This window comes from Cavia porcellus, unplaced genomic scaffold (assembly GCF_034190915.1).
Source record: "Cavia porcellus strain 051 isolate PalLab524CR breed Dunkin Hartley unplaced genomic scaffold, mCavPor4.1 scaffold_49, whole genome shotgun sequence".
In the NCBI taxonomy this organism is placed as follows: Eukaryota; Metazoa; Chordata; class Mammalia; order Rodentia; family Caviidae; genus Cavia; species Cavia porcellus.
The window spans coordinates 5409752-5436745 of NW_026947532.1; the positions used below are offsets into that span (position 1 = coordinate 5409752).

The following is a 26994-nucleotide window of genomic DNA, read 5'->3' on the forward strand; positions in this document are numbered from 1 at the left end:
GGCTACAAAAAGTTTTAGACAAGATGGAAACATTGAAAATGAGACTACACAAATAACATAAAATAAAACAAGGAGCTAGAGTCATAAAGTAAAAACAATCCGAATTAAAGGGACTGGCGACTTGCCTATGTTTTCTGTGTGGCTATTTGTCTACCTTCATTGTATTCTCACAAAGTAGCTCCTGCTAACATTCTATTTTAGAAAGAAACATGAGGGAATTACACACATATGCATGCACATATGTGGGACCAGGGACTAAGCCCATGGACTGAGACACAATCTCAGCCTCTACAAACGGCCTTGGTTGATTTGAGACAGTCTGGTTATGGTTATGTTACTCGGTACGTGCCTAAACTTTCAGTCCTCCTGCCTCGGCTTCCCAGAGTACACCACGACACCACCACCACCACCACTACCAATGACAACAACAGCAGCAGCAGCAGCAACAATAAACAGGGTTGATACTCAAAATCACAGCTTCAAATATGAGTTTATGCAAAAATGTTGCTACATGAAAAGAAACACGTACCATGCTGGGTGAGAGCCTGTTCCAGGGGGGACACCACATTTGAAAGAGGTTTCAGCCGGATGACATTGTTCGTGACTGAGAATGCCAGTTTCACAGTCTTGATCAGTAGCTGGCCCTGGCCCTGGCCTTCTAAGCCATTGCTAGAATGGAAACTACAGTCAATTCAGACAGCATGACTTCATCCATCGCCTACATGCTCTCCTGAACTAGGCTCTGACAATAATCCTGGAGCTCAGCAGCTTGTGAGGCCCCGGCCCCAACTGGAGCAGGGAAGAAGAGCCCCTGCCCAAGACGGGCCTGTCCACACAGCAGCCCCTCACTTATGTGAAGGCTGCACACTGGGAAGAACAAGGCTGTCTTCGGGCTGGAGAGGGAGTCCTACCTCCGGGCCTGAGAGGCCATCACCATGTCGATGTTGTCCACGCCAATGCCCATGATGTTGGTAACTGTCTGTCCTGCTTCCGTGTATGCCAGACTGCAGATGCAGAGAGACTGCAGGCTCGGGGTGTGACTACAAGACAGGGAGCTCTGAGTGACAAGGCTGCCAAGTGTACTGCCGAAAGAGAAGGGTCCAACTGGGCCAGGGAAACAAACCTAACCACGTCAACACTGGTGCTACACCAGCATTCTACAAAACAAGGGCACTCTGTTCACTTTCTTACTTTCCTAAGACAGAACTGACCCTCAGGGGAGGCCTAACTACCGTTAACTAATGGACATTTTATTGAATGAATCTTGACCCATACATGGAATGCACAGAACCATTAAGAGCTACATGGAGTGGCATGGAAAGAGAGCTAGAGCAGGCAGTACAAGCAGAGGAGGAAACCTAGAGGAAGCCATGTTAAGGTGTTAACAAGCCGCACCTGGGAAGCAGACTGATGAAGGGCCTTTTGCAGAGGCCATGAAAATGGTAAGGTATGGAGCCAGGGATTCAGCTCAGCGGCCTAAGGACCTGCCTGGCAAGTGCTAAGTTGTGAGTTTGACCCCTGGTATCAAAAAAAGAAAATGGTAAGGTGTGTATTATGTGCATGCATCAAAGAAAGCACCTCACTGGCATTTCATCTGCTCTCCTCTCCCAAGGGAGATATGATAATCAGGCCAGCAGAAAGGAAATCACAACCTCAACACTAAGGAACTCTGGGTCCGACAAGGCAAGCCCTTTGGAAGAAATGGGACAGGTTCACACAGCTAAAGCCAGGCCCCCCATGCCGCTGAGCCCCAGTAACAGCCCTGGTACCTGCCGTGCGGCTCTGGCTCCTGGCACAGGTTCAGTATTGCATGAATCAGCTCCAGGATCAGGCAACCTGGACCGCAGAAAAGACACGGGAATGATGCAGCCTTGTGCGATGGCCTTCATCCCACGAGAAGGGCAGAAAGCAATATGGTGGCGCCTAGTAATCTCTGCACCTCCCCTGTCCATGTTGTCCTTACCAATCTGCTCCCGCACACCATGGAAATTGTAGCGCCATTTGTGGTAGCTGGGAAGCATCTCCTTCAGCACGAACATCACACAGGGCACCAGGCCTTGGCTCTGGGTACTACCAAGCTGCCCCTACAGGAGACCACACTGTGAGGCCTGTGCCACATACCTAAGGACATTCAGCTACTCAAATCTAACTCTGGAAGCACTGACAGATTCGAAAGGCAACCCAGGCAAACCTTGGATGTCATTGTGAAACAGACACATGAGGATTCCCAACTTCAGCACACACACACAGGCACACACATGAGACATCCTAACTTCAACTGAGCCCATGTTGTAAATTTCTTTAGAAGAGAAAAAGCAACTAAAAAGACAATGCCTGCATTACAAAAGGCACCTACGAGAAGGAGGGACAGAGCTAAGTCTGGACAGAGGGAGGACCAGGGTCTTGAACCATGAAACTGCCAGTGTTACTGACTTGACTCTAGTTGCCCCTCACCCTGCCTCCATCTCTGGGGTACCAGAAAGAAGACCTGAAATCCACAACTTTTTGCCTAGTAGTATTTGCTGAATTTAGTTTCCTGATGTTAAATCTGGGGACTCCTTCTTTACAGAGACCTCTCTGTCTACACGTAATTACTTCTGTCTAAGCATTCACCGCTGGAGCCGGAGGTATGCTGTACGCTCTTCATGTGCGACCTTCTCAATCCAGTGAGGAGGAGCCCACACACTGCTACTTCCCAGAAGTTCTGAGAAATTCTGCCCCTGCCCATGGCCACTGAGCTGCACGCTGTGACCAGCCTGAAATGCAAACCTAATCTGGTCCCAGGATCCTTGCTCTAAACAGTATAGCAGTGTTCCTCAACCTGATCTGTGATTCATTCATTACCAGAGCAGCTGACGCTCACAGCTCACTTTGAAAGAGGGAGGACATGGGGGAAATGGTGCTCCAGTATGTGCTTCCACAGTCCTCGCACACATATGTGCAGGCCAGTGCCTACCCCGGGTACAGACGCCAAAACTTGACAGGCACTGCGTAATTCACAGTGGCCCCCATTCTACTCCACAAGCCTTCGGAGTAGTAAATAAACCCACATAGTTAAGCATTTTCCATCAAATGCACTGGCACAGATCAGGTCAACACGGAAACTGAAGGATAACTTTTCTGCTTTCAGAGGATGATGACATACATACATGACCAGGGTGATATATATACCTTGACCAGGGTGGTGACCAGGCGCAGGAAGGCAGTGGTGACCCCATACTCGCCCTGAGGCTGTTCGCTGTTCATCAGAAGGTTCCCGTACCCACCGGCGTTCATCCCCTCCGCACTGGAGAGACAGAGACAGAGGCAAGAAGCTGGGGCCACTGCCAAGCTCACTAGACAGTTACAGGGCACTTCTGCTGTTATCTAGAGGGCTCAGGCACAAACACAAAAGCTCTGCAAGGGAAATAATCAAATCTAGACAATGTTACACACAAGGAAAACATTCAGAAAATCTTTTACTGATTTACAATTTCAAGAGCGTTAAAGTAAGAAATCAAATGAGCATCAGGAAAACATGTCTTACAAGCAAGAGAGTGAGATGAGAACGCTCAGGCACTAAGATGGAGCCTGCGGACCAGTAACTGGTCTACTGGGCACGAGGCAACGTCCATGGAATGAGGAATAAGTGGCGTGACTGTGCTTAAGAATGGGGCCCTGGAGGTGGACGCTTGCATTTCCGGCACTCTGAGAGGCCAAGGCAGGAAAATTCCAAGTCCGAGCCCAGCCTGGACAACCTGGAGAGACGATGTCTCAAAAAACAAAAACAAAAACAAAAACGTCGGGATATAGCTCAGTGTGAAGACCCTGGGTTCAATGTCCAGTGCCATTTAAAAAAATTTTAAAAATATAAACGGAACATCAGGACTGTGCGTAGAGCTCAATGGAATTACAGCACTGATCTAGCATGTGCAAAAGACCCTGAGTTTGATTCTCAGCATCACACACACACACACACACACACACACACACACACACACAGTCTAGATGCAGATGCAGCCGGAGCCTCTTGGCTGGAAAGTAAACTCCCATGGACCTCATAGTCAAGCAGTCACAGCGGGATGACAACGCTCTCACTTGCTCTCAGGCTTTAAAACCCGTGAGCCACTCGTGTGTGCTGACAGAGAACAGCTCTGTGCCCCAAGTCCCTTCCTCTGTATTTCCTGGTCCTCACAGAGCTGAGTAGGCAAGGAGCACACCGAGCACACGGTTCATAAAACCAACCAAGCCAGGCTACCACAAAGCGAATGCAGCTTAACTAGACCTGGAAGGAGAGTGGTCAGTGCTGGGGATAAGGCTGATCCGCTCCGGGCCTGGCTCACCTAATCATCTGACTCAGGCTAGAGACCGGATGGGCCACGAAGGGCAAAAATCCTGTGTGACGAAGATCCGTCCAGACCTGAGGAGGAAAGAGGAGTAAAGGGTTCACGAATGTTCACCCCAAGCGTGGATTCCTTAGCTGCTGGAAAGACCTGGCACTAACCTTTGCTGGGTTCCGGGCAGCCAAGACAGTCAAGCAGTTGACACAGGAAGCAATGACATCCACAGGGGGTGAGATGACTGTTGTCAACCTGGTTGAAAAACAATGCACTGCATTTAATAGTATCAGTGACCCAATTGCTTCTAGAATTCTCTTCCCAAAGGCTTCACATTAGCAGGGATCTAAAAACAGAAAAATCCCAAGCCAGGGACAGGTATCCCCGAGGCTCCCACAGGGAAACATGGCAGGGCACCATGGATGTGAACTGCGCTCCTGGAAACCCAGCTCGACAGCTGGGAGCTCTGCCGGGGGAGAGGGGGTGGGCACTCACCGCTGCAGCAGCATGTAGATACGGGATGTGATGGGCAGCAGGCAGTCCGCTATGGATAGGTCTGTGCTGATGACCTTGTGGACCAGGTCAATGATGGGCTTGACCCGCTGGCAGTGCTGAATAACATCTGCGGGACAGACAGTGCCGACTTTGGGCTAAGCAACTGAGACGGGGCCTAACCTTGCTGGTCCTGGATTCTACCTGGCTCCCCCCACCCACCCTGTCCTCCGCAGGTGTGCTCACTTCTACCCACTGCAGCCTCACCTGCCGTGGACACCACATGCAGCAGCATCTCAATCTCACAGGTGAAGAGGGCCCAGCTGCTGTAGGAGTACTCCCAGCGCACCAGGTAGGCCCTCTCGTCAGGCATCACTTGACCTATGGTGCCCTGAGGGATGCGGAGGTTGGTCTGACCTCCTAAGGGCAGAGGGAAAGAGGTCAGTCTAGAACCTAAGAACAAATAGCAAGAGGCCACTCCTCTGTCAGACAGCATTTACATGCCAAGAAATGTGGGCTCTATTCCTACCAGCTGACGTTCTTATAGCTTTTCCCGCTAAACAAAGGTTAAATGCTCTCCTGCAGATGGCAGAGGCCACCTCCCTGTGTGTGCATAGCAGGTTCCATCCTCATCTGTGGCACTGTGGGTGCTGAGTCCCAGGCACGCCAGGGTGACACGGGTCACAGCAGACAGGCGGTGCCTCTGGTCTGTGTGCCGGAGCTCCAGAGCGGTGACTGCCCACCCTTATATACTCACTCCCAGCAACAACATACAAGTTACAATCCTCTGCAGGTTTATTTTTATTTTTTTGTTTTTTCTTTTTTTGTAGCAGGGATCAAACTCACAACCTCACACTTGGCAGGCAGACACTGAGGCACTGAGCTATATTCCCGGCTACTCTAAGGTTTTATTTGGGTCTATTTGAAACTTATGAAATTACTTTTAATTTTAGTCAAATATGTGTAACATAAAACTTAACCAGGCTGAAGGACAAAGCTGAGCGGACTCCGGTACATTCACGGTGTGGCGCAGCCATCGCCACCATCTGCCCGCAGAACCCGACTGGGGCCCATTTGCCAGGCTCTCCATCCGCCAGGCTACAGCAGCCACCATGCTCGGACCTGACAACTCCTGGTGCTTCACATGCATGGAATCACATGGCGTCTGTCCTTTGTGACTGGCTTGTTTCAGTAAGCAAAATGTTTTCAAGGTCCATTCATGTTGTAGTAGGTACAGAATTTCTTTTCTTTTTTCCTTTTACAGTGTAGGGTTTCAAACCCAGAGTATCATGCATGCTACATAAGCATTTCACCCCGAGCCACACCCTCAGCCAGAATTTTCTTTCTTTCTTTCTTTTTTTTTTATTGGTACCGGATATTGAACTCACGACCGCCTGCTTGCAAGGCAGGTGCTTATGCTGCTGAGCTAAATCCCCAGCCCCTTCTTTCTTTTTTGAAGCAGAATATGCCCTTGTGTGTGTTTAATCAAAACACCACATTTTGTTTATCTATTCATCTGTTAACAGGTATCTATTCGAACTCTGTACACATCCCTTAACCGAAAACTCCACTCCAGCAATGCTGTCTACTACACAGAAAAGTACCACGGTATAAGAGCCTATGCAGTGTTCTTGGTAGTGGCAAAATCCTGACAGTCTACATTTTCTTTAGCAGATAGAAGACTAAAAAATTATGAAACATCAAAGATCAGTATGTAGTCACTAAAAAGGACAAGTCAGGGACTGTGGCTGTAGCCCAGCAGTAGGGCCTCGCTAGCTCATACAAGGCTTGGGGTTCACTCAGAGGGGTGGCATGGGAGAAAGGGTGAGAGACTCCCATCATTCATCAATGAATCAACAAGAAGCTGGAGCAAAGAAGGACCTGCTTTGCAGGTAGCAGACACAAAAAGGACCAAACCAGCAGCAATGCAGCCTTGCTGCGGAGGGTGCCCCACCCAGGCGCCCGGCCTCACCCAGAGGGTACAGGAGCTTGGGTGTTTGCCGCCGCCACAGAGTGCCGTCTTCGTGGGAGATCACGTCGTGAGGCTTGTGCTTATACAGCTCATTGTAGAATGACATCTTATCCAGGAAACTATAGACCTGCCAACACGCAGGAAGAAACTGTCACACAGTCACCCACACAACACGCAAAATGTCCCACATCTGCTCTTCAGCCAGAACGTGCGTGCTGGTCCTCAAACGCCTCACCAGCCCACAGCCAGGGCTTCTGCCTGCTTCTCCTGTTCTTGCCTATCTTACTAGTCTTTTTTTTTCCACCTTGGTTTTGTTCAGACAGAGTCTATGTCATCCAGGCTGGCCTTGAGCTTGCGGTGATCCACCTGCATCAGCCTCCCGACTGCTGGATGAGAGGCGTGCACCACCATGCTCAGCTTCACCGTTCTTTAATCTAATTTGCGGCCACTCCAAAGTCCCCCTTCTCACCAGAGACAGCTGTCCCTTCTCAGCAGTGTGGTCTGTATTACTCTGAGTGATAAAGGTGTTCTCCAAGTGTGGTTATTATGTACTTCTTCTATTGTCCTCTTCCAAGTGGACATTAGGGAACTTTATTTTTACTCCCCCAGTAACCAAGCAGGCACTTGGTAAAAGGACCGTCCTCTTACAGAAGTGAGGCACCATTCTGGCATCTTCCATCCAACTTTAAACTCTGACTACAACAGCGGACAGCAATGTGGTGAGGAGAGAGGGCTCCTAATGAAAGCTCTGCAACAGGGTCCCCAGAAATCTCACCTTTTTGGCAGTGGACTTCCCAGACACGAGGGCACGGAGCAACTGCAGGAGCGGGGAGAGAAGGTGGGGAAACATCCCGCACACACTGTCCAGGATGATCCCGAGGCCGGAGGTGGGCTCCTGCGGCGGGAGGGGTGGGGTCACGACCTTCAGGACACCCCGCAATCCTCAGATACCGAGGAAGTCCTTCCCTATAGACAGACACCATCCTTCTCTAATATTTCACACGTTCTTACTTCCTATTTCCACTGAAAAGCACTAATAGTGACTGATTTAGTCACGAGCCGAAAGAGACTGCTGGCCTCTCCAGCAACCTCTTCCTCGCCATCCTTGCCACAGGAGGACAGTACTGCTCCTTGGCGTGACATGTGCACTAGTGGCAAATGCCCACCAGGAGCTGAGTACTCAGCCACCACACACGAGCAGTGGGTACTCAATCCAAATAGCGGCTCATCCCCTGGTTTCGCACAGGACACCATGGGCCTCTGGAAGAGGTCCCGGCCTTCCAGGAAAGGGAAAGAGATGCTGGCAGGACAGCCAGCTACAGCCCAAGAGAAAAAGAGTGATTTAACGGCATGAGGCTGCGGCCAAAGCCCACTGTCTATGAAGCCGAGCTCTTGAGCTAACCAGTCACAAGCCCTGGTAACTTGCAAAAACAGTGACAGTCCTTTAACAGTATGTTCATAAGCTGCAGAAATACACCTCAAATCTCCAGGCATCACCTTTTGTCATCCTCAAAATGGTGACACTCACAGGATTGACTATGTCCATTTTTATGAAGATTAAACAAGAATATATACAGATGCTAAGCATAAAACCTATGACCAACTCTCTGAAAAATCCACTTGCCCTGGAGCGCACCGGCAGGGATCCCTTCCACACACTTACAGTTCCCCAGAAGAGCTCAGGCAGCGAGGGATCTGCCAGTACTTCGCATGCTGTGTCAATGATGTCCTGCGAGGGAGAGGAGAGAATGGTCCCTTCGCCCAGTGAAGCAGTCAGTCTACACTGCGTTCTACCCATGCAAACATATTATAAACACCTTCAGCCCACACAGCAGAAACCTCTGGCTTTAAATGGTGAGATCACACCCGGCTGGCTCACATGCTATCTCTGCAGTATGACATTAGACAAATTTACCTGCTGAACCTCAGACGTTCATCTGTAAAATGCTAAGCTCTGGCTGTGGTGCTGCATACCCGTAATCCTAGCACTTCGCAGGCTGAGGCAGGAAGACTGCCACAAACTCAAGGCCAGCCTGAGCTACATAGTGAGACCCTATTGCACCAAACCAAACAAACACAGAAACAGAGATGGACAGAGAATAAAAGCTGATAGTAGCTGAGTATGGTGGCAGTGGAGCTCCTCGGGAGACTGAAGTAGGAGTGTAACTGCCAGGCCAGCCTGAGCAACTTAGTGAGATCCAGTTCAATCCCAAGCAAAACTGCGACCAGTACCCTACTTCAGTGTCCCATCACACAGTGAGGGTTAAGTGAGGTACTGTACAGCAAAGTGACTTGGAGATTCAGAAATGTCATACAATGTTAAGGGGCTCAGCTGCAATGTGCTCCTCAGAGACAAACACAGTGTCTTTTTAATTTTTTATCCTTAGCAAATAGTGCAGAGCTTAGCACACTCTAGGCATCCAATAAATGCTTACAGATTGACTTTTTTAAAATTTAGGTACAATGACTCCAATAATGCCAACATGCTAATAACATTGCTCTGAGTGCAAGATAGGGGCCACTGTGATCAGAAGTTTCAAAAAGTGTACAAGCTTGCTCCATCTCCTGAGCAGTTTGGAAATGAGTCTTTCAATTAAGTCTAATCTCCTCTTTCTCTAATGTTAAGAAATTTTGATCAGTTTACAAAATGAGCCACTAATCATTGAAAATGAACACAATGAGCTGGGTATGATGCTGCACATCTGTAATCCCAGCACTCAGAAGGTTGAGGCAGGAGGATCTCTGCAACTTTGAGGCCAGCCTAAGCTACACAGTGAGTTCAAGGCCAGAACACAGCAAGACCATCTCTCAAAAAACCAAAAAAACAAGAATGAACACAATGGCCAGGTGCAGAGGGTATACTCCTCTGATCCCAGCTGCTAAGGAGGCTGAGGCAATAAGATTTCAAATTTGAAGCAGCCTGGACAACTTATTGCAACCTTATCTTAAAAAGTAAAGCACAGGACATGGCGAAGCACTCCTGAGATTTCAGCCCCAGCACTACCTCTCCCAAACCCTACAGAAACAGTGTTAAGTGCAGCTGAGGAGCTGAGTATTGAATTTCAGTTAATTTAAATTTAAATAGCCACAAGTCTCATGGCTACCATAGTGTATAGCATAGTCACAAAGTAAAAGAAACCTGAAACACCTATCAACCTATGGAAATATGACATTAATAAGGCAATTGGAAATCTAACTCTGACTTGATACTTGAAGATACTGTTTTATTGTTGCTATTTTAACAGTTGGGAAGTTAGGTTTAATGAAATACAAATAAAGTTACATGTCATTTGGAATTTGTTTTAAAATAATCAAAGAAGGGGCTGGGGACTCAGCTCAGGGGTATAAGCACCTGCCTTGCAAGCAGGCGGTCGTGAGTTTGATCCCCGGTACCGGTAAAAATGAAAAAGACAAAAAAAAAAAAAAAAAAAAAAAAAAAAAAAATTTTAAAATAATCAAAGAAGAGGCACGTTCAGGGCCAGCCTGGGCTTCTTAGTCAGTCCAAGGCCAGTCTGAACTACACAGGGAGATCTGTCTCAAATAAATAAATAAATAAAATAAAAACAAAATAATCAAGGAGGGAAGGGACAGAAAAGAAGAAGCATCACCCCTGAGCATGTATCTATGGCAGCCTGTGATGGGGTCATGGAATGTGGTCCACCCATCTGGAGATGAGTTCGAAACCCTGTATTTGAGGAAAACGTTGCAGAGCAGTGTCCTTTGGCATGCACCGATGTCTTTTTGACAGATAAACTACAGAGCAAAAAATGAAGTCATAAAACAGTATCGGCACCCCTCCCTACCTGCAGGCTCCACACCTTAAGGTTCAATTCAACCAACATGGAGGAAAACCCCTGGAGGAAACCCCAGATTTGTACAAACACAAGCTGTTCCTCTTAATCATGATTCTTTAAAGAAGACTGCCTAACAACTACTCCCAAAGCACATACACAGTACAAGGACTCTCAGTAATGCAGAATAATGAGATGGGTCCTGGAGGGCACACGTAGGTTACAGGTGAATCCTACACCATTTCATGGAAGGACTTAGCAGCAGTGGACTTGGGATCCCCAGTTTCTGAACCCATTTCCACAGGACTGGGGGTGACTATCTACACTATGACTCCATTCTAGGAAAAAATTACTAACTCTTATGTGTGTGAGGAATGCAGAAGGAACACATGGAAATGTTAGTACAAGTTCTCCAGCGGTGCGATGGGATTAGGCTCTTCACTAGAGATCAGCTGCTTGCTTTTTCTATGACCAACAGGTATCATAACCATAAATGAAAACGAATGGCAATGAATGAATGAGATCCGAAGGGGCTATCACAGGGGACTGCAGAGCCCCGGAAGTCGGGTACCCACCTGCTGATTGCCCAGTGTGTGCAGCTCCAGCGAGGTCAGGACAAAGGACAGCAGCCCGTAGATGCACATGCAGGCGGTGCTCGAAGTGCACTACAAAGCAAAGTCGACGGTGACTGACAGCCCACAGCGCCTGCCCAGACTTGGCCGAGTCTAGCTCAGTATATCCTTGTAGGCAAGTGGGACAGGACCCCAAATCCTTCACCATTTTCCTAATTTAGTTGTAAGATCAGAGAAGTAAAGGAGGAAAAGGGAATGTGGAAGCCAAAAAAATGACAACACGGTCAAGAGTAAAGTCAGGAAAAAAAAGAATAAAATCAGCATGACTACTTAGGAGCTGGAGATTCAGTGCAAAAGTAGAGTGCCTGCCCTCCACACCTGAGACCTGGTCCATCCCCAGAGTGTGCGCATGTATTTATATATTTACATTTACATATGTAGACGTATACTGATAGATTTCTTTCTTCAAATGGTCAAAATTTGTGTGGGGAAAAAGACAGCCACAACCTGCCTAGAGAAAACACAGAAGCTACATCTGTGGTCTATCCTAGAGAACAGACAGGACTAACAGTACCTCAATGACCACCATTAGTCAATCGGTGCCTGTGAACGGGGCCTGTTGACTGATGTTCTGGTTTCTTCCTTAGAGCAGTTTTAGGTTCACATGACACAGACTCGGGTTCCTACCCTAAACACCCTCTGCAGCAGCCTCTCCATCTTTCTCCCTCCGCTGATGCCTGCCGCCTGCACCTTATGTTGCTACACCTTGCCTGACCCAGATTGCCTTCCACCGAGCTGCACCCCGCAGACTCCTCTCACTCAGCTACACAGCTCAGGGCCCCCGCTCTGCACAGGCTCTGACAGAGCGCTTCCTATGACACTAAAGGAAGTGCGCTGTCTGGAGGCACGGGTCTCCCCATGCCTACTGAAGGACACTTCAGCTACCTCCGAGTTCTGACAATCATCAATAACATTGCTGTAAACAATACGAGCAGGCTTTTGTGTAAACATAAATCTTCAACCCCTCTGGGCAAATACCAAGGAGCACAACTGTGCAATCCAAGGTTTCATCTTACTTCTTTGTAGAGCTGGGGATGGAGCCCAGGGCCCCACACATTTGAGGCAACCATTACCACTGAGCTAAACTCCTCGTCTTTAAAGTTTCATTTTCGTACAACAAAATACGCTAACTAAACCACACCACTTGAATTAAACCCCAACACCAGGCTTAAGAAAAATTCTAATTCATCCAGACAGCGCTGAGAGAGCAGGTCCCCTGGGGATACTTCTCCCACTGATATGACCCAAGTAGTCTTCTAGGGCCAGCACGTCATTGCCCAAAGTGAGGTGTTATGAGTTCGATCTACGCCTACTCTCTACCTTCAGTTACTGTTACTTTAGGCAAATTACACCTCACTGATTTTCAGTGCCCTATTGTGGGAAACAAGACACTAATCCTTCACCCAAAGAAGTGTTCCAAGGGTTCAGACCCTACGGGAAAGCTGCGAGCACCTGCTACAGCGATGCTCCTCGAGGCCAGTCCCACCCGATAAGCCTTGCCACTTCACTACGGCCACCCTCCCAGCGGCCTCGGCTCTGCTGCGCCGCCCTGTTTGTTCTCCTGCCCAGTCAGCAGCCTCACACTCACATCATCTCCACCGCTGGCCAGGGACCGCAGCAGTCGGGTCAGGTACTGAAACACATTCAGCTGGATGGCCATGCCGCCTATCTTGCGCACCACACTGCTTGTCTCTTCCGGGTTCAGGGTGTGACGGAGGAGAGCCCAGGCCAAAAGCACTGGGGCGTGATGGGAGATGTCCCCAAAGGTCAACATCAAATGGTCCATATCCTAAAGGAGAAACAGCATAGATGAAGATCCCTCAACAGGACTCTTTGCCAAATTTATAAGGCTCCCTCTCCATCCTGCTATTCCCCCGTCACCTTGCTAATAAACCCCCTCCTGGTACGGCTTATATCTGGATGTCCCCCCAAAGCCTCATGCGTTCAGAGGTGGGGCTGGCTGATCACGGGGTGCCACAGCTGGGTGTTGGGAGGTGGGGCCTGGTCAGCAGACAAAGGTCACTGGGGACATGACCTGGAAAGGTGGGTCTCCCTTCCCGGCAGGGCCACCATGCCGTGAGCAGCTCTCCTCCGCCCGGGCCTTTGCACCACGCCTTCCTGCCTTGGCGCCAGCCGACTACAGACTAAAAACACGAGCCAGAATAAACCTCTCCTTTGAGTCTGGGTGTCCAATATTTTGTCCCAGTGATGAGGAAAGTGATGAAGATACCCTCCATTACTCTTCCCATTTTTTCTTCTGATTTTTTTGTTTGTTTATTTGAAACAGGATCTCACTATACAGTTCAGGCTGGCCTTGAACTTGTTATGTAGTTCTGGCTGGCCTTGAACTCATAGTGGTCATCCTGCCTCAGCCTCCCAAGTGCTGGGGAAGCTGGCTTCTGATTTTTAAGTACTCTTAATTTAAAATTATAAAACATAAGCCAGAGATTTAGCTCAGTGGCATAAGTGCCTGCCTGGCAAGAACACGTTCTTAAGTTCGATCCTTAGTACCAAAAAATAAAAATAAAAATACAATAAAATTATAAAATATATGTTCAAATGAAGATACTAGAAATTTTATCACCCTGATCTTCCTCCCTTTTTTTCCTGTTTCTTTCTGTTTTTGCAGTACTCTTGGCCCTGCTTTTCCGTGAGTGACCCTACTCACTCTCACAGGTCAGGTCATCACTGTAAAGACGCCCGACAACGATGAGGTTTATTCCAAGTCTAACTGTCTAACTGCAGAAATTTAAACTCTGCAACACTAGAAATGTTACACAAAGGATACTTCAGCAGTTAAAAAGACATCACTTACCACAGAAGAGCTGAGAAAAGAGGAAGTTCCTCCAAGCTCACCTGACAAATAAGCCCATCCTGAGCGAAATGGTGCAGCTCTCTTCTGTCGTCCAAAGCACATTTGTGCAGAGATTCAATGTCCATGCCTTCCACCAGGATGAGGGCACTGAAGTAGCTGGGAAGGAAACAGTGCCTTGGTTTCATTTTGCTGCTCTGAACCTCACTGGAGATGCTTTGCTATCAACAAGAGTGACTTCCGGCTCTTTTTTCACACCAAGGCTTCTGATCCAGCCCGTGCGTTGCACTGCTAGCACATCTCAGTGCCGCAGTCATGTGCGCTGGGCCTGCCATCCTGGGCAGCATCAAATATAGAACTAAAGGTTTCCACAGCCACCACTGATACTGACCCAGGTAAACCTTATCTCAGGCCTAGGGCATCAGGCCATCTTTACTATGGTAGAGGGAACAGGCCTCAAGGTATGGATCCACCCATGGCCTCCATCCATGGCCATCATCAGGGAAAAAACAAATTAAGTCCACAGGCAATGAACCTCTTCTTAGCATCTGCATAATACCTGGCTGTTCAACAACCGTGTTCTGTTCAATGAATGAACTTTTAGGTGAAGATGGAAAAGAAAGAGCACAATAATTCTTTTGAGAGACTAACATGTGCCCCTGAATCCCAGCCTATGTCTCCCGTATGAAATGGAGTGTGTCCATGCACCCCACTTCCCCACCCCATCTCTATTCATGGAGCAGCTGTACTACGTAGATGCTGAACGCTGTCCGGGCGCTCTGACTTCCCTCGCTCACACTCACCCGATGCGATCTATAATAGGGTCCATGGTCTCGTCCACCAAGTGCCTGTTGGTCTGCCTACTACCAAATCCTTGCTCTTTAAACATCTTGGTTAACACCAGCAGATCACTAGGTGCCATCTCAAAGTATGCATAAAAAAGAAAAATAATCTCTAGCAGCATGGACTGTTCCCGAAGGCACTGAACAAACCAGCGAGACACTTGACGCTCAGTCTGTATAACCAATGAAGAAAAAATGGGAAAGAAGAGTGAGAATAAAAATCATACTTTATTTTTGGTGGTTTTTTTTGTTTGTTTTATTTGGGTACCAGCAATCGAACTCAGGACCTTATGCTTGCCAGGCAGGCACTTATGCCACTGAGCTATATCCCTGGCCTCTGTTCTGTTTTCTGAGACTGGGTAGAACCATGTAGTCCAGCATACCCTTGAACTGGCGATCCCCCTTCTTCAGCCTCTCAAGTGCTGGGATTACAGGCACGAGCTCTAGCACCCAGCTAAAAACCATACTTTTTATTGCATTAGATAATAACATGCACATCTGAGAGTGGTGGCACACGCCCATAATCCCAGCACTCAGGAGGCTGAAGCAGGAAGTTGGCCATGAATTTGAGGCCTGCCTAGGCTACACAGTGAGCTCTAGGCCAACCTGAACCCACACAGTGAGACCCTGTCTCAAAAAACCAAAAGCAGGGGGCTGGGGATTTAGCTCAGTGGCTTAAGTGCCTGCCTGGCAAGTATGAGGCCATAAGTTCAATCCCTGGCACCAAAAAAACCCAAAAAACTAAACAAAACAAAACAAAAAAAACACCAAAAGCAAACAAACAACAACAAAAAATATACCCTAAAGATTATTTCCTCTAACAGTGTATTACTAGTGGACATGCACTGATGAATAATCAACTAATGCCCTCATTTTTAATGTTGTATAATATTCCATTCATGTAAATATCCTAAATATCATTCCATTCAAAATAGAAAAAGGAGGGGATTTAGCTCAGTGGCATAAGCATCTGCCTGGCAAGTACAAGGTTGTGAGTTTGATCCCCAGTACTGAAAAAAAACAAAACAGAAAAGAAAAGAGAGAAAGAGAAAAAAAGAATAATCAGATACTTCTCAAAAAAAAAAAAAAAAAAAAAAAAAAAAAGGCATTGCAACAATCTATAAATGCAAACTGGTTTAGGATTCTGGATAACACCATCACACTAATGCCACACATTTAATAGAAAATGACAATACAGAAGATAAAATCTTGGGCTTAGAGTAGCATTAACCACAAAGAGAATATTTCAGCTAAGAACAGGAAATAAACAGATAAAGCCTGGGTTCGGAATTAAGTACAGTTACAAAGCCATCACATTTGATCTGACTGCTGTCTGAGGAGGGACAGCCCAGCCACTCGCTGCGGTGCATGTTCCCTCGGCCTGCAGGGGAGCACAGCCATGTTTACGCACCATGAGGTTCCCACGCGTCTCCCAGGTTGGCGCTTCAGCTTTGTACAGCTCCTCGAACTGCTGCCTGTATTTTACAACGAGTTGTTCCTTGTCCAATTTATCAACACAGTCCGCATATTCAACCTTAAAACAAAACAAAAAACTCACACCTAACGTGTAAATGTTCAAAGCAATATGAATAGCATAAAATGGTTAAAAAGGCCTAAATGGTCCAGCGTAGACAGAACTGGGGCACCGAACAGGCTCACCTTGTAAGGGTGTCTCTCATCTTGGAAATAAGTGAGAAGGTGTAAGACACAGCGAAGAACACAGGTTCTTTCTTCATAGTAATAATCTGCAACCTACAAGAGTCCAAAGATTCAAAATCAGTAATTCATTTCTGCCAGGAGGGTACTCATAAGGGTTCCTCATGTGTAAATTGTAAAATTTTACACTGACCGATAATCCACTGCTTAGGATGTGTACCAAAAAGCTTGTCAAAATTTTGAATTAGGCCAAAAAACACCTTCATAAACCAGAAAATAATGAAGCCAAAGAAGATGGAAGGAATTATTTAATAATATCAACGAGTTTCATAAAAAGCTTTCCAGGGGCTGGGGATTTAGCTCAGCGGCATAAGCGCCTACCTTGCAAGCAGGCAGTCATGAGTTAGATCCCCGATACCGATAAAAAGGAAAAAGACAAAAAAAAAAAAAAAAAGCTTTCCAGTATTTCTCAAATTCCATTAACACACAATGCTATAAACTTGACAGGCCAGATATATAAAAACAAAGACAAAAATGTCAGGGATATATGTCCCAATTGCTTGAATTAATATACTATATTAACTTTCACTACGTATCAAATAGGAACTAATTTCCCCTCTTTTTTTTTTTTTTTCTTGGTATATATTTTAGCCTGGCCTTGAACTCATGTAGTCCAGGCTGGTCTCAAACTCAAGGAGATCCTCCTGCCTCAGCCTCCCCAGTGCTAGGATTACAGGTGTGTGACACCACACTCAGTACAAATTCCATTTTTCAACAAGATCTTGGGGGTTGCTGGAGGGAAAGTAGGGAGTATAGGATAAAAAGAAATATAAATTAATTCTGTTGGATTTAGACTTTTTAAAAAAGGATACCCACAAACCAGATCTAATAGCAGGAGCTGAAAAAATCCTAGGCAAAATTTCTCAGCAGGACCCAGCATTACCAGTCTCTTACTTCTCAACAGGCTGATACTGGCCTTCACTAAGACCTCAATGCTTGCCACCAGAGGGGTCAAAGGTCATCCATGAAAACAAGGTAAAGAAGCTGCCACCCAACACAGAACCCCAAAGAACGGAAGTGATGCCCACCACTGACCTTCAGAATTAAAGCCTGGCTCTGCCTCTCATCTTGCAGGACCGTCTGAGGGAGAAGAGAGCAGTCAAGGCACCATCTTATAGTGCAACTTACGTGACACAGAACAAGATGCCAGCTGTACCCCGCCCTTCAGGTGACCATTGCCCATCTGCTTCCACAGCATCCCTAACCCTTACTTTACATCTCTAACCCTACTCAGCCCCTTCTGTTCTCCCCAGCTTCGGGTTCCTCATGTGTAAAATGAGGAGCTGGGCTGGCACTTTCGAGGCCACAACTAAAGAGTCACTCTTTTTTGTTCATTTTTTTCAAATCCATGTTATTTCAAAGAAAACAAAATATCAAAACACACCAATCAGGGGGCAACAAATGGTACATACATTGCGCACTGTCTTCCCCAAATCATTGATCCAGAGCACAAGACACCCGCTTTCACCTGTCCAAATACGGACACAGCTCGTCCTCCTCAGCGGAGTCAGAGAGATCAGTATGACTATCCTAACTATCTTTACATACATATATATACACATACACACACACACATATACGTATGTTGTTTCTTTCAGCTTCTCATATTAGTGAGACAATACATTTACACATGTGTGTGATTTATTTCATTTATGAGTACAGCCTCAAATTGCCTCCATTTACCTATAAAAGTCTCCAGTTTATCCTTTCTGGCTGAGTAGTATGCTACTGTATAAAAATACCACATCTTTTTATCCATTCCTCAGTCAATGGGCATTCAGGTTGTTTCCAAGATCTAGCTATTACAAATTGTGCTACTAGGGGCTGGAGTTTTAGCTCAGTGGCAAAGTGCCTGCCTTGTAAGCATGAGGTCATGAGCTCAATCCCCGGTACCCACCCAGAAAAAAGAAAAAGAAAAAGAAATAAAGAAAATGTATTTACAAATCATGCTGCTATAAACATGGGTGCACATGTATCACTGTGGTATGATGTTTTTAATTCTTTTAGGAAGATACCCTAAGATACCAAACGGGACCTCTAGTCTTAGTTTTTGGGAATCTCCACACTGATTTCCACAGTGGTTGCACCAGCCTACTCCTCACCAACAGTGAAGAAGAGTCTCCCTCACAGTCCCTCCAGCATTTGTTATTGCTTGATTTCTTGATGGTAGCCATTCTTTCCAAGGTAAGGTGGAATATCAGTGTTGTTTTAATTTACATCTGTCAAATGACCATTGATGCTGAACATATTTTCATGTATTTACTTGCTGCTTGTATTTCTTCTGCTGAGAAGTGTGTATTTATCTCAGATGCCCATTTTTGGATTAGGTCTTTAAATCTGGGAGGACTGATTTTTTTGAATTCATTGTATGTCTTGGATAGCCATCCTTCATCTGAAGAACAGCTGGCAAACATTTTCTCCCATGGTGCAGGTTGTAAAGAGACACTCTTTACCCAGCCCCCTTCTAAGTGTGAGGCTCAGTTTACATGAATGTTCTTTTTTAGGCCTTTAGGACGTCTTTACTGAGAATGGCTACATCTAATAACCTACCTCTGTTGAAACAACAGGTACCAAACCCCTAAATCTCTGAAATCAACAAGGGAAAGGAAAAGGGCAGCAGAGGGAGCTGAACGTCAGCACGCACCTTCAGCGAGTCCACCGTGCCCCTGTAGTCCTCCTGAATGTAACACTGGAGAAGCAGCACGCTCTGCTCTTCATCAAGACCCTAAGACACAGGTGGCAACCACAGGGGCTCCAATCATACACAGGGTGCAAAGCATTCAAATGACTGGTCCTCTGGCCTGGACACAGGCCTAGGATAAACACAATCCTGTTCAAATTTCTGTGCAACATAACAATTTCCTCCAAGTGGAGAAAAAAGGGGTCATAGAATGCAATTTGTATGACAAGTAAATTCATAAACTCGAAGCAGATGCTCACTCACTGAGCCCATTAACATGGTGGTGAAGCGTGACTGGGCTTCCAGCAGTAAACAGAAGCAGCCAGTACCCAAATACAAACCCATTAGCTTACAGAGCACACAGGCATACGGCAGAAAACGGGTGTGAGTAATTTCAGTCCACCAATCAGTAAAAGAAAACTAGGACATGTAGCAAATCAGTAACTGATTTGTGAAATAATCTGGGTATTTCTGAAATATAATATATTGAATCAAATTATTAAAATTGAAATAAAGTTAATTTCCACTCAAAATTGAAACAAAATGAATTTTTACTAACAACCACTAACAATAAAACCATGTAATTCCATACTGAAAGTAAATTTTTTTTTCTTTTTGTCTTTTTGAAAGTAAATTTTGTTTTTTTTGTTTTGTTTTTTGTTTTTGTTTTGAGACAATCTCACTACATAATAGTCCAGGGCCCAGGGTCCAGGCTAGCCTCAAACTCATGTCTGCAATCCTCCTGCCTTGGTCTCCCCAGTGCTAGGGTTATGGGTGTCTGTCACCAGGCTCTGCATATTGTAGGTAACAAAAAATGAGCAGGGGCTAATTTTTACTCACCAAAAACTTGCTGATTCTTAAGCCCACTTCCTTCAGCTGTGGAGCTAACTCTTCATCGGCTTTCACTTTTTCAGCAGAACTCGGACTGCAAAAACAAGAATGAATCATTTCCTCATTCTCAGTGACCCACTAGTGGTTTACATAAAAATGCTTGAAGGTATTTTTAGTACCGGCACTTTATCCTATAGTTTAAGTGCCTACAAAATACACGCACACACACGCGCACACACACATACACACACACACACACTCACCGCAAGAGACTTTTTTTTTTTTTTTTGCTGTACCAGGGATTGAACTCACGATCTCCCCCTTGCCAAGCAGGTGCTTATGCCACTGAGCTAAATCCCCGACCCCGCAACAGACTTTATAATACAGAACTTGTTTATGCCTAAGTAACGCAAATAGTGTATTTCTGTTATAACATTGTTTATAGATTTATTTGAGTTTTTTTGTTTTATTGTGGTTTTTTTGCAATGTTAGGGACTGAAGCCAGGGGACACTGTGCATGCTAGAGAAGTGCCTTACCACAAGTTACATCCCCAGCCTTTTACTGTTTTGTTTTGTTTTTTTATGGTAGCAGGGATCAAACTTGCAACCTTGCGCTTGCCATGCAGAAACTTATGCCAATGAGCTAAATCCCCAGCCCCCTTTTACATTTTTTATGTTGAAACAGCGTCTTGCTAAATTGCCCAGGCTGGTCTTGAATTCACAATCCTCAGTCTCCTTAGCAGCTGAGATTACAAGTGTGAGCCACGCCCCACCAACACACTATTTTTAATCTTTGCAAACACCCTGAAAGGTATATTACTACCTCCATTTTATGAATGGAATTATCAACATGTAGAAAGAGGAAATAACTTAGCAAAAGTCCCACAAAGTTAAGAGCAAATACAAAGTTAAGAGTAAATTTAAAAGCAGGTCTGTTACTATACACATGGGTATTATAAAACTCTATGGAGAAGGCTCAGAAGTGAGAATATGCCAGCAACAAAAACCACATCTGTCACTCACATCTTTTGTTTCTAAAACCGTTCTCCAGAGAAAGGGACCAGACCTCCCTGGAGAAATGGCTGACTCTAGAGTCAGTTAGGCAAAATGAAAGATGAGCCTAAACTACCACGAAGTAGAGTAGCCAGGAGTAGCCAGGTGTGGTGGTGCAGGCCTGTAATCTCAGCACTCAGGAAGCAGAGGCAAGAGGCACTGAGAATCCAAGGCCAGCCAGGGTGCACAGTGACTCCAAAGCCAGCCTGAACTGCTCAGTGAGATCCTGTCTCAAGGGGAAAAAAAAGAGAGAGAGAAATGTTCAAAACTCAAAAGGACAGGGACATGTCAAAAGGACACATACGTCAACCTGAAACAACTCCCAATCACCAATGGCAGAACCCAGTATAAGCAAGACCCAGGGACCCGGGCAGAGCTCAGTGGTGCTTGTCTAACCTAACTGGTCCTCCTCAAAAATGCTCGACATCATCAAAATCAAGAACAAAATTCTGAGATGCTGTCTGTCAGAGTTAGGTGGAGACTAAAGAGACATGACAATTAAAATGTAGTATAGTTCCCTGGACTGGTTCTGGAACCAACAGACATTAATGAAAAGACTGGTGATGTTCCAATATAGTCTAGTGTCTAGAAAAGAAAAGTCTATTCGACTTCAAAGCCCCAGAGTTCTGCTGGAGCTTTGAATGGAGCCCAGCAGGGGTCTCGGGTTTAGCTGTGCAAGGCCACAGGTGTAAGCACCAGTAAATTCTGCCAGAGCAGCCCTCGATGCCACAAATGACCGTGCTCTGACCTTAACCACAATGTTGTTGGATTTTTTTTTTAAATAGAGATTCTCACATTTCACAGAAAATCCACAACATAAAGGCTAACGTAAGGGTAAACAAGTGGTTCTGGAAAAGGTAATAACAAAATGAATAAGAACACAGACACTGGAGTTAAGACTGCCAGGTTTGAATCCTGGTTTCACCACTTACTAGCTATGTGACCTTTGGCAAGTTATTTACCTCTTTGTGCCTCAGTTTCCCCATCTGTAAAATGGAAACAGTAATAAAATATCTAAATGTGATAAAATAATTATAAAAATTATATCCTTTTATTTTAAAGTCCACATGTTTTAGATATATAGTGGAGTACTGACAGGTAAAATAGTATGTCTGAAAAAAAATAGTATGTCTGGAGTTACTTCAAATCATTATGAGAGGAGGGTTAATTGATTAATAACAAAAACAAAAAGTTCATCAACAACCTAAGAAAATTAAGATAGTAAAAAAGGAATAAATCTAAGAGATGTAGAAGTAGAAAAGGAATGAGGATGACAGGATTTTGAGGTGGCAATGGGATGAAATCTAGATTATAATTAAGATAAAAGACTCTAGCCTTACAAGCTGTATTTTCGTCTGTTTTACATTTTATTACTGCTGTTTTCCACTGATCTGTAAAAAACCACCTATTCACCAAAAACAAAAACAGTGAAGTCTTAAAGGGTCACTGCGAAGCTTACAAAATTAAATCAAGTACTTGGAACACATGGTAGGTAACACACACGATAAACTGCAGCTAAACACCGAACTGTTCACTGCCACAGCCCCATTCAGTGCTCGCACAAAGACAGTGAGCCCTAAACCTCAGAAATATTAGCTGAATACATAATAAATGCTCATCCCCAGACAAGGTCAGATAACTAGATTCCTATTAAATGTCTAGAATAAATTTCCCTTCCTTTCAACAGACAGGAAAAAATGTGCCATATGTTTTTTGTTTTGCTTTGGTTTTTTGAGACAGGGTCTCACTGTGCAGCCAGGCTGCCCTCCAACTCAGTGATTCTACTGCTTCTGCCTCTGGAGTGCTGAGATTACAGGCACATGCCACCATGCTCGACCCTTTTTTACTGATAACCAAACTGCTTTCTTTCTGATCTAGTTACCTACCAGGATCACGAAAGTATATATAAGGGCAGTTTCAACTATGCCAGCTTCCTCTGGGGAATCACACCAACCCAGACACTTGAAAGCATCATACCTGGGAGGTTTGTAGTAAGAAAGTCCTTCCAATAACCGATGCCAATGTTTATTCAGTTCTGCTTCAATCTGATGCTGGAAAAGAACAAGGTAATTACACAAATGCAATTTTAATCAGACCCCAGGATCACACTGAGTATCACATCTTCTGTTGAGTCTTTTTGAAATGCATTTATTTTCCCTTGCTGTTTAAAGCAATTTCAACACAAAATTCTGGGCCATCCTTTTCTTTGCTTACCATCATAGCATAATAAGGTACCCTTATTACTAAATCTTCATAAATACACTTTCCAGTGCCTGCCCCGAAGTATTTTACCAAGTGGCTGAATCATAATTTATTTACCATCTTCTAACATTAGATACACTTTGGCAGAGTGTAACTGTTTATTAAGGTAAATAATGTACTGAAACACTTTTGCACAAAACCTTTTGAAGATTTTCTTCCCTCAAAATTCATTCTATATGTGGAGTTATCAGATGATGGTATGTCAAAAAGGCCAACGCTGGGGCTGGAGGTTTAGCTCAGCGGCATAAGCGCCTGCCTTGGAAGCAGGCAGTCGTGAGTTCAATCCCTGGTGCCGATAAAAACGAAAAAGAAAAAAAAAAAAAAAAAAAAAAAAAAAAAGGCCAACGCTCTAGAGTAGATGCAACGTTCATTACAGTAATTATAATAACAACAACATAAGGGCTGGAGATACAGCTCGCTGCAAAGCGGCTCAGAGCATGCACGAAGCTCTGGGTGCAACTCCCAGCCCCACAAATAAACCACCATCACAAGGCGTCACCCTCACAGGCTCAGCACACCTACCTAGGTCCAGCAGAACTACCACCCTACACACTCGGAAATGTCCTCCAACCACAGCTGCTGTCCCCTAAGGGAGACAGCTGAAAGGAAAATGAAGAAAAGGGAAGTGGAGGAGGAGAGAGCAAAGGGCCAAGAGTCAGCCTGAGGGAGCAGAATGATGTTTGTGCCCTGTTCTGAGCAGCTAACAGCATCAGCACCCCTTCAGAAAGGGGACTCAGAGAAGGGATCTAGGCAACCTCGGCACCTACCTTTCACGACGTGTTTCCACTTCAGCAACGAGAAGCAGGGAACATTCAGTATTTTATGAAGTTTTAGGAGACAATGTGTTTATTTATTACTTAAAAGAGGAGGCTTAACATAAGCAACACCCACATCAAAAGTCAGAAATTGCCCCAGAGCACTGCCAGCGCTTACCAGTTCTCTCAAAGCTGATCTTCCGAGCAGAATTGTCCACAGTTCTCTACTGCTTCTGAAAAATAAGAGCGCAGAAGTAATTTTGTTTTTCTAGACTACATAAACTTGATCAAGCTATCTCACAGCTATTTTGTCTAGTCATTAAAAGCAAAAAGGTCAGTATATGATAACATGTTAAAATTTTGGAAAGTAATCATGATACTCTTAGAAGTTTGATATTCAAAATTTTAAAAAATGAAGAAACGAAAATATAAAGATTTTAATCTAATCCAGCTCAGCAGTTATTTGTGGGGTGCAAGGAGGAGACTGGCTCCCTGGGGAAAAAAAAAGATTTTAACCTAAACCAAACAGATAGCATGTTTCAAAAACTGAAAACTGCTACCATATTTCAACACAGTTTAGATGTCATGAAAGCTAGAGATGGGGAGGGGCACTGCTACTCTGCAGTTGCCCAGCTAGTGCACTGCAAAACAAACCAAGCCTACAATCTGAGGCAAGCTGGTGAGATCCTGGCTCAGAAACAAAAAAGGCTAAAAAGGAAGTAGCTCAACAGCAGGGCACTGGCCCACATGTGTGAGGCTCTGGGTTCAATCCTGCACACCATACACAAAAGATTCATGTCCCCCTTCTCATCATAGAGCAGTGACCCATACAACAGAAGAATCTAAAACAGGGCTCTGTATGTTTCAGGGCCCTTGTCACCTCCAGAATATTTTCTAAATACAAGCTATAATCCACGTCCTCTATAAAGGAAAGCTTAACAGTCACCACGAAGAGAACTAGTTTACTCACTTATTAATGACTTCCCAGTAGATACCACAAGCAGTCAACAATAACCCATATATTAGTCCCCACCCCAGGGGGCTTTCCAACACCTCCCATCTGCTTGCCCTTTTTTTTTTTTTTATTTCTAAGAGCCCAGTGTTTTACTTTTGGTTGGCCTACTTTGCTGATGTGTCTGCAGAACAGCTCAAAACCACTGTCATGGCTCCCATCCACTCGGCGCCTGTGCAGTGGGGTTGCAGACAGCCTTCTGGCTGATTGCGTACCCATCCTCCGCAGGGCACTGCAAATGGGCACGGAGGTCCTGCCACCTCGGACCAGGCTGTGCCCTCAGGCTGGGCAGCAGGGAACTCGGGAGCTGGTGCAGGCCATTCATCCTGCAATTCCTCTATGGTCATAGCCTTTTCAGCTGCAGCCTGCTCTTCTTCCTCAGTCTGCTCAAGTTCTCTGCAGAAGTACAGATCAGCCATGACCTTCCAAGGGCGCACAGAGGGGGACAGCACCACGCAGGTGCAGCACTTCCCAGGTCGGCGTCCATAGTGGGACCCACTGAGTGAGCACTGACATTGTCCCACAGGACAGTGAGGTCCACACAGCACAGAGGAGAACCAGCGTTACACAGAGCAGCGGCTGCCAGAGTGAAAGACGCCTCCATGAGGGGCTGCAGGCAGTCCTGGGATCTGCAACCTCCAGGAGACACGGCTCTCAGAGGGCCGCCTGGATCTTGTTGGTGAAGCTCCCAGGAGCGAAGCAGCCAGCACCAGGAGTAGCTCCAGGGGCAGCGGCAAACTTCTGCTCAGCCCTCTGGCTGGTGCTCCCCGAGGATGAGGATGCTGCTGCAGCCGCTACAGGGCTTCCCACCATGACTGTAGCTCACGTTCCAGCAGAAGCTTCCCCAGGGCCCATCGATCCTCCTTCCGGAGATACAGCGTTCCAGGGGGAAATCCAGGCTGGTGCCACCGAAATGGATTTCTGCAGCAAGGACTCTGAGGACGTCTTCCTCCTTCATTTGAAGGACACTGAGGGTTCCGGCCATTGTGAAAGTCTCTTTAAATGATGATCAGAATCAACAACGTCGTGTGGGCACCTCTCTGAGCAGCAAGGAAAGCTGACCCCAGATCTTGCTTTCACCCAGACCCTGAACTTCACAACACACATTTTAGGGGTTCAATCTAGGGTTAATCTTGAAATGTAATCATGAAGCTGGGCATGGGAGCGCACACCTGTAATCCCAGCACTTGGGACGCTGAAGCAGGAAGATTGCCTTGAGTTCGAAGCCAGCCCTGTCTAAACTGCATAGCAAGACCAAGACATGCTCTCAAGAAAGTTAATAAAAGGATAGGTGCCCTATCTTATGATACCCTAAGTCACTATGTAGAAGACCACCCTGAATGCACTGTTTAGAAAGTCTATCTGCAGAGAAAGAATTAAAAAGGTCCTTCTAGTAGATACACAAAATGTTTAGGAAAAAGCAAACAAATTGCTAGAAGATAAAACTGAAAATGTGTTCCCGGCTGGGCACAGGTGCACATATTAACCCCACTGCTTTGTGGGCTGAGACTGGTCACCCAGAGTTCAAGGCCAGCCTGGGCTATGTGGAGAGTTCAAGGGCAGCTAAGCCAGAGATCCTGTCTCAAAAAACCAACAACATCAAGGCTTTTAATTAAAATTATAACAAAAGCGCTGTTTTCAAAAACTGTCTTTCAGGGGTTTACAACAAAAGAGTTACACACTTAAAAATCATAAATTTCTTCCTAAGGGTTACTGCTTCCAAGAAAACAGCCTCCTTGCTGCTGAATCTGCGGTCACAAACCCACACAACAGCACCATAGAGGGATTAATCATTTTCCTGATAACAAGACTGCATTCACTGTACAAA

The 26994-nt window shown here is 45.7% G+C and overlaps 1 protein-coding gene across 4 annotated transcripts in view; it reads right to left on the bottom strand.

Moving 5' to 3' along the window:
* Nup188 (nucleoporin 188) overlaps positions 1 to 26994 on the bottom strand; it is a 48163-nt gene that overhangs the window by 11776 nt on the left and 9393 nt on the right. For 3 of the 4 annotated variants that reach the window (XM_023565424.2, XM_063244094.1, XM_063244092.1), the window contains exons 2-24: positions 24333 to 24387; positions 23115 to 23188; positions 20094 to 20178; positions 19218 to 19298; positions 17609 to 17653; positions 16517 to 16609; positions 16269 to 16391; positions 14819 to 15030; positions 14060 to 14174; positions 12792 to 12992; positions 11147 to 11236; positions 8444 to 8509; positions 7556 to 7675; positions 6781 to 6907; positions 5076 to 5228; positions 4812 to 4938; positions 4484 to 4571; positions 4323 to 4399; positions 3172 to 3286; positions 1964 to 2084; positions 1770 to 1836; positions 912 to 1040; positions 530 to 681 (exon numbers count right to left, since the gene is read on the bottom strand). In XM_023565424.2, the coding sequence (XP_023421192.2) occupies positions 530 to 681; positions 912 to 1040; positions 1770 to 1836; positions 1964 to 2084; positions 3172 to 3286; positions 4323 to 4399; positions 4484 to 4571; positions 4812 to 4938; positions 5076 to 5228; positions 6781 to 6907; positions 7556 to 7675; positions 8444 to 8509; positions 11147 to 11236; positions 12792 to 12992; positions 14060 to 14174; positions 14819 to 15030; positions 16269 to 16391; positions 16517 to 16609; positions 17609 to 17653; positions 19218 to 19298; positions 20094 to 20178; positions 23115 to 23188; positions 24333 to 24387 (2516 nt within the window). The remainder of the gene's footprint in view (positions 1 to 529; positions 682 to 911; positions 1041 to 1769; positions 1837 to 1963; positions 2085 to 3171; positions 3287 to 4322; positions 4400 to 4483; positions 4572 to 4811; positions 4939 to 5075; positions 5229 to 6780; positions 6908 to 7555; positions 7676 to 8443; positions 8510 to 11146; positions 11237 to 12791; positions 12993 to 14059; positions 14175 to 14818; positions 15031 to 16268; positions 16392 to 16516; positions 16610 to 17608; positions 17654 to 19217; positions 19299 to 20093; positions 20179 to 23114; positions 23189 to 24332; positions 24388 to 26994) is intronic. The other variant, XM_063244093.1, reaches the window with a different exon arrangement.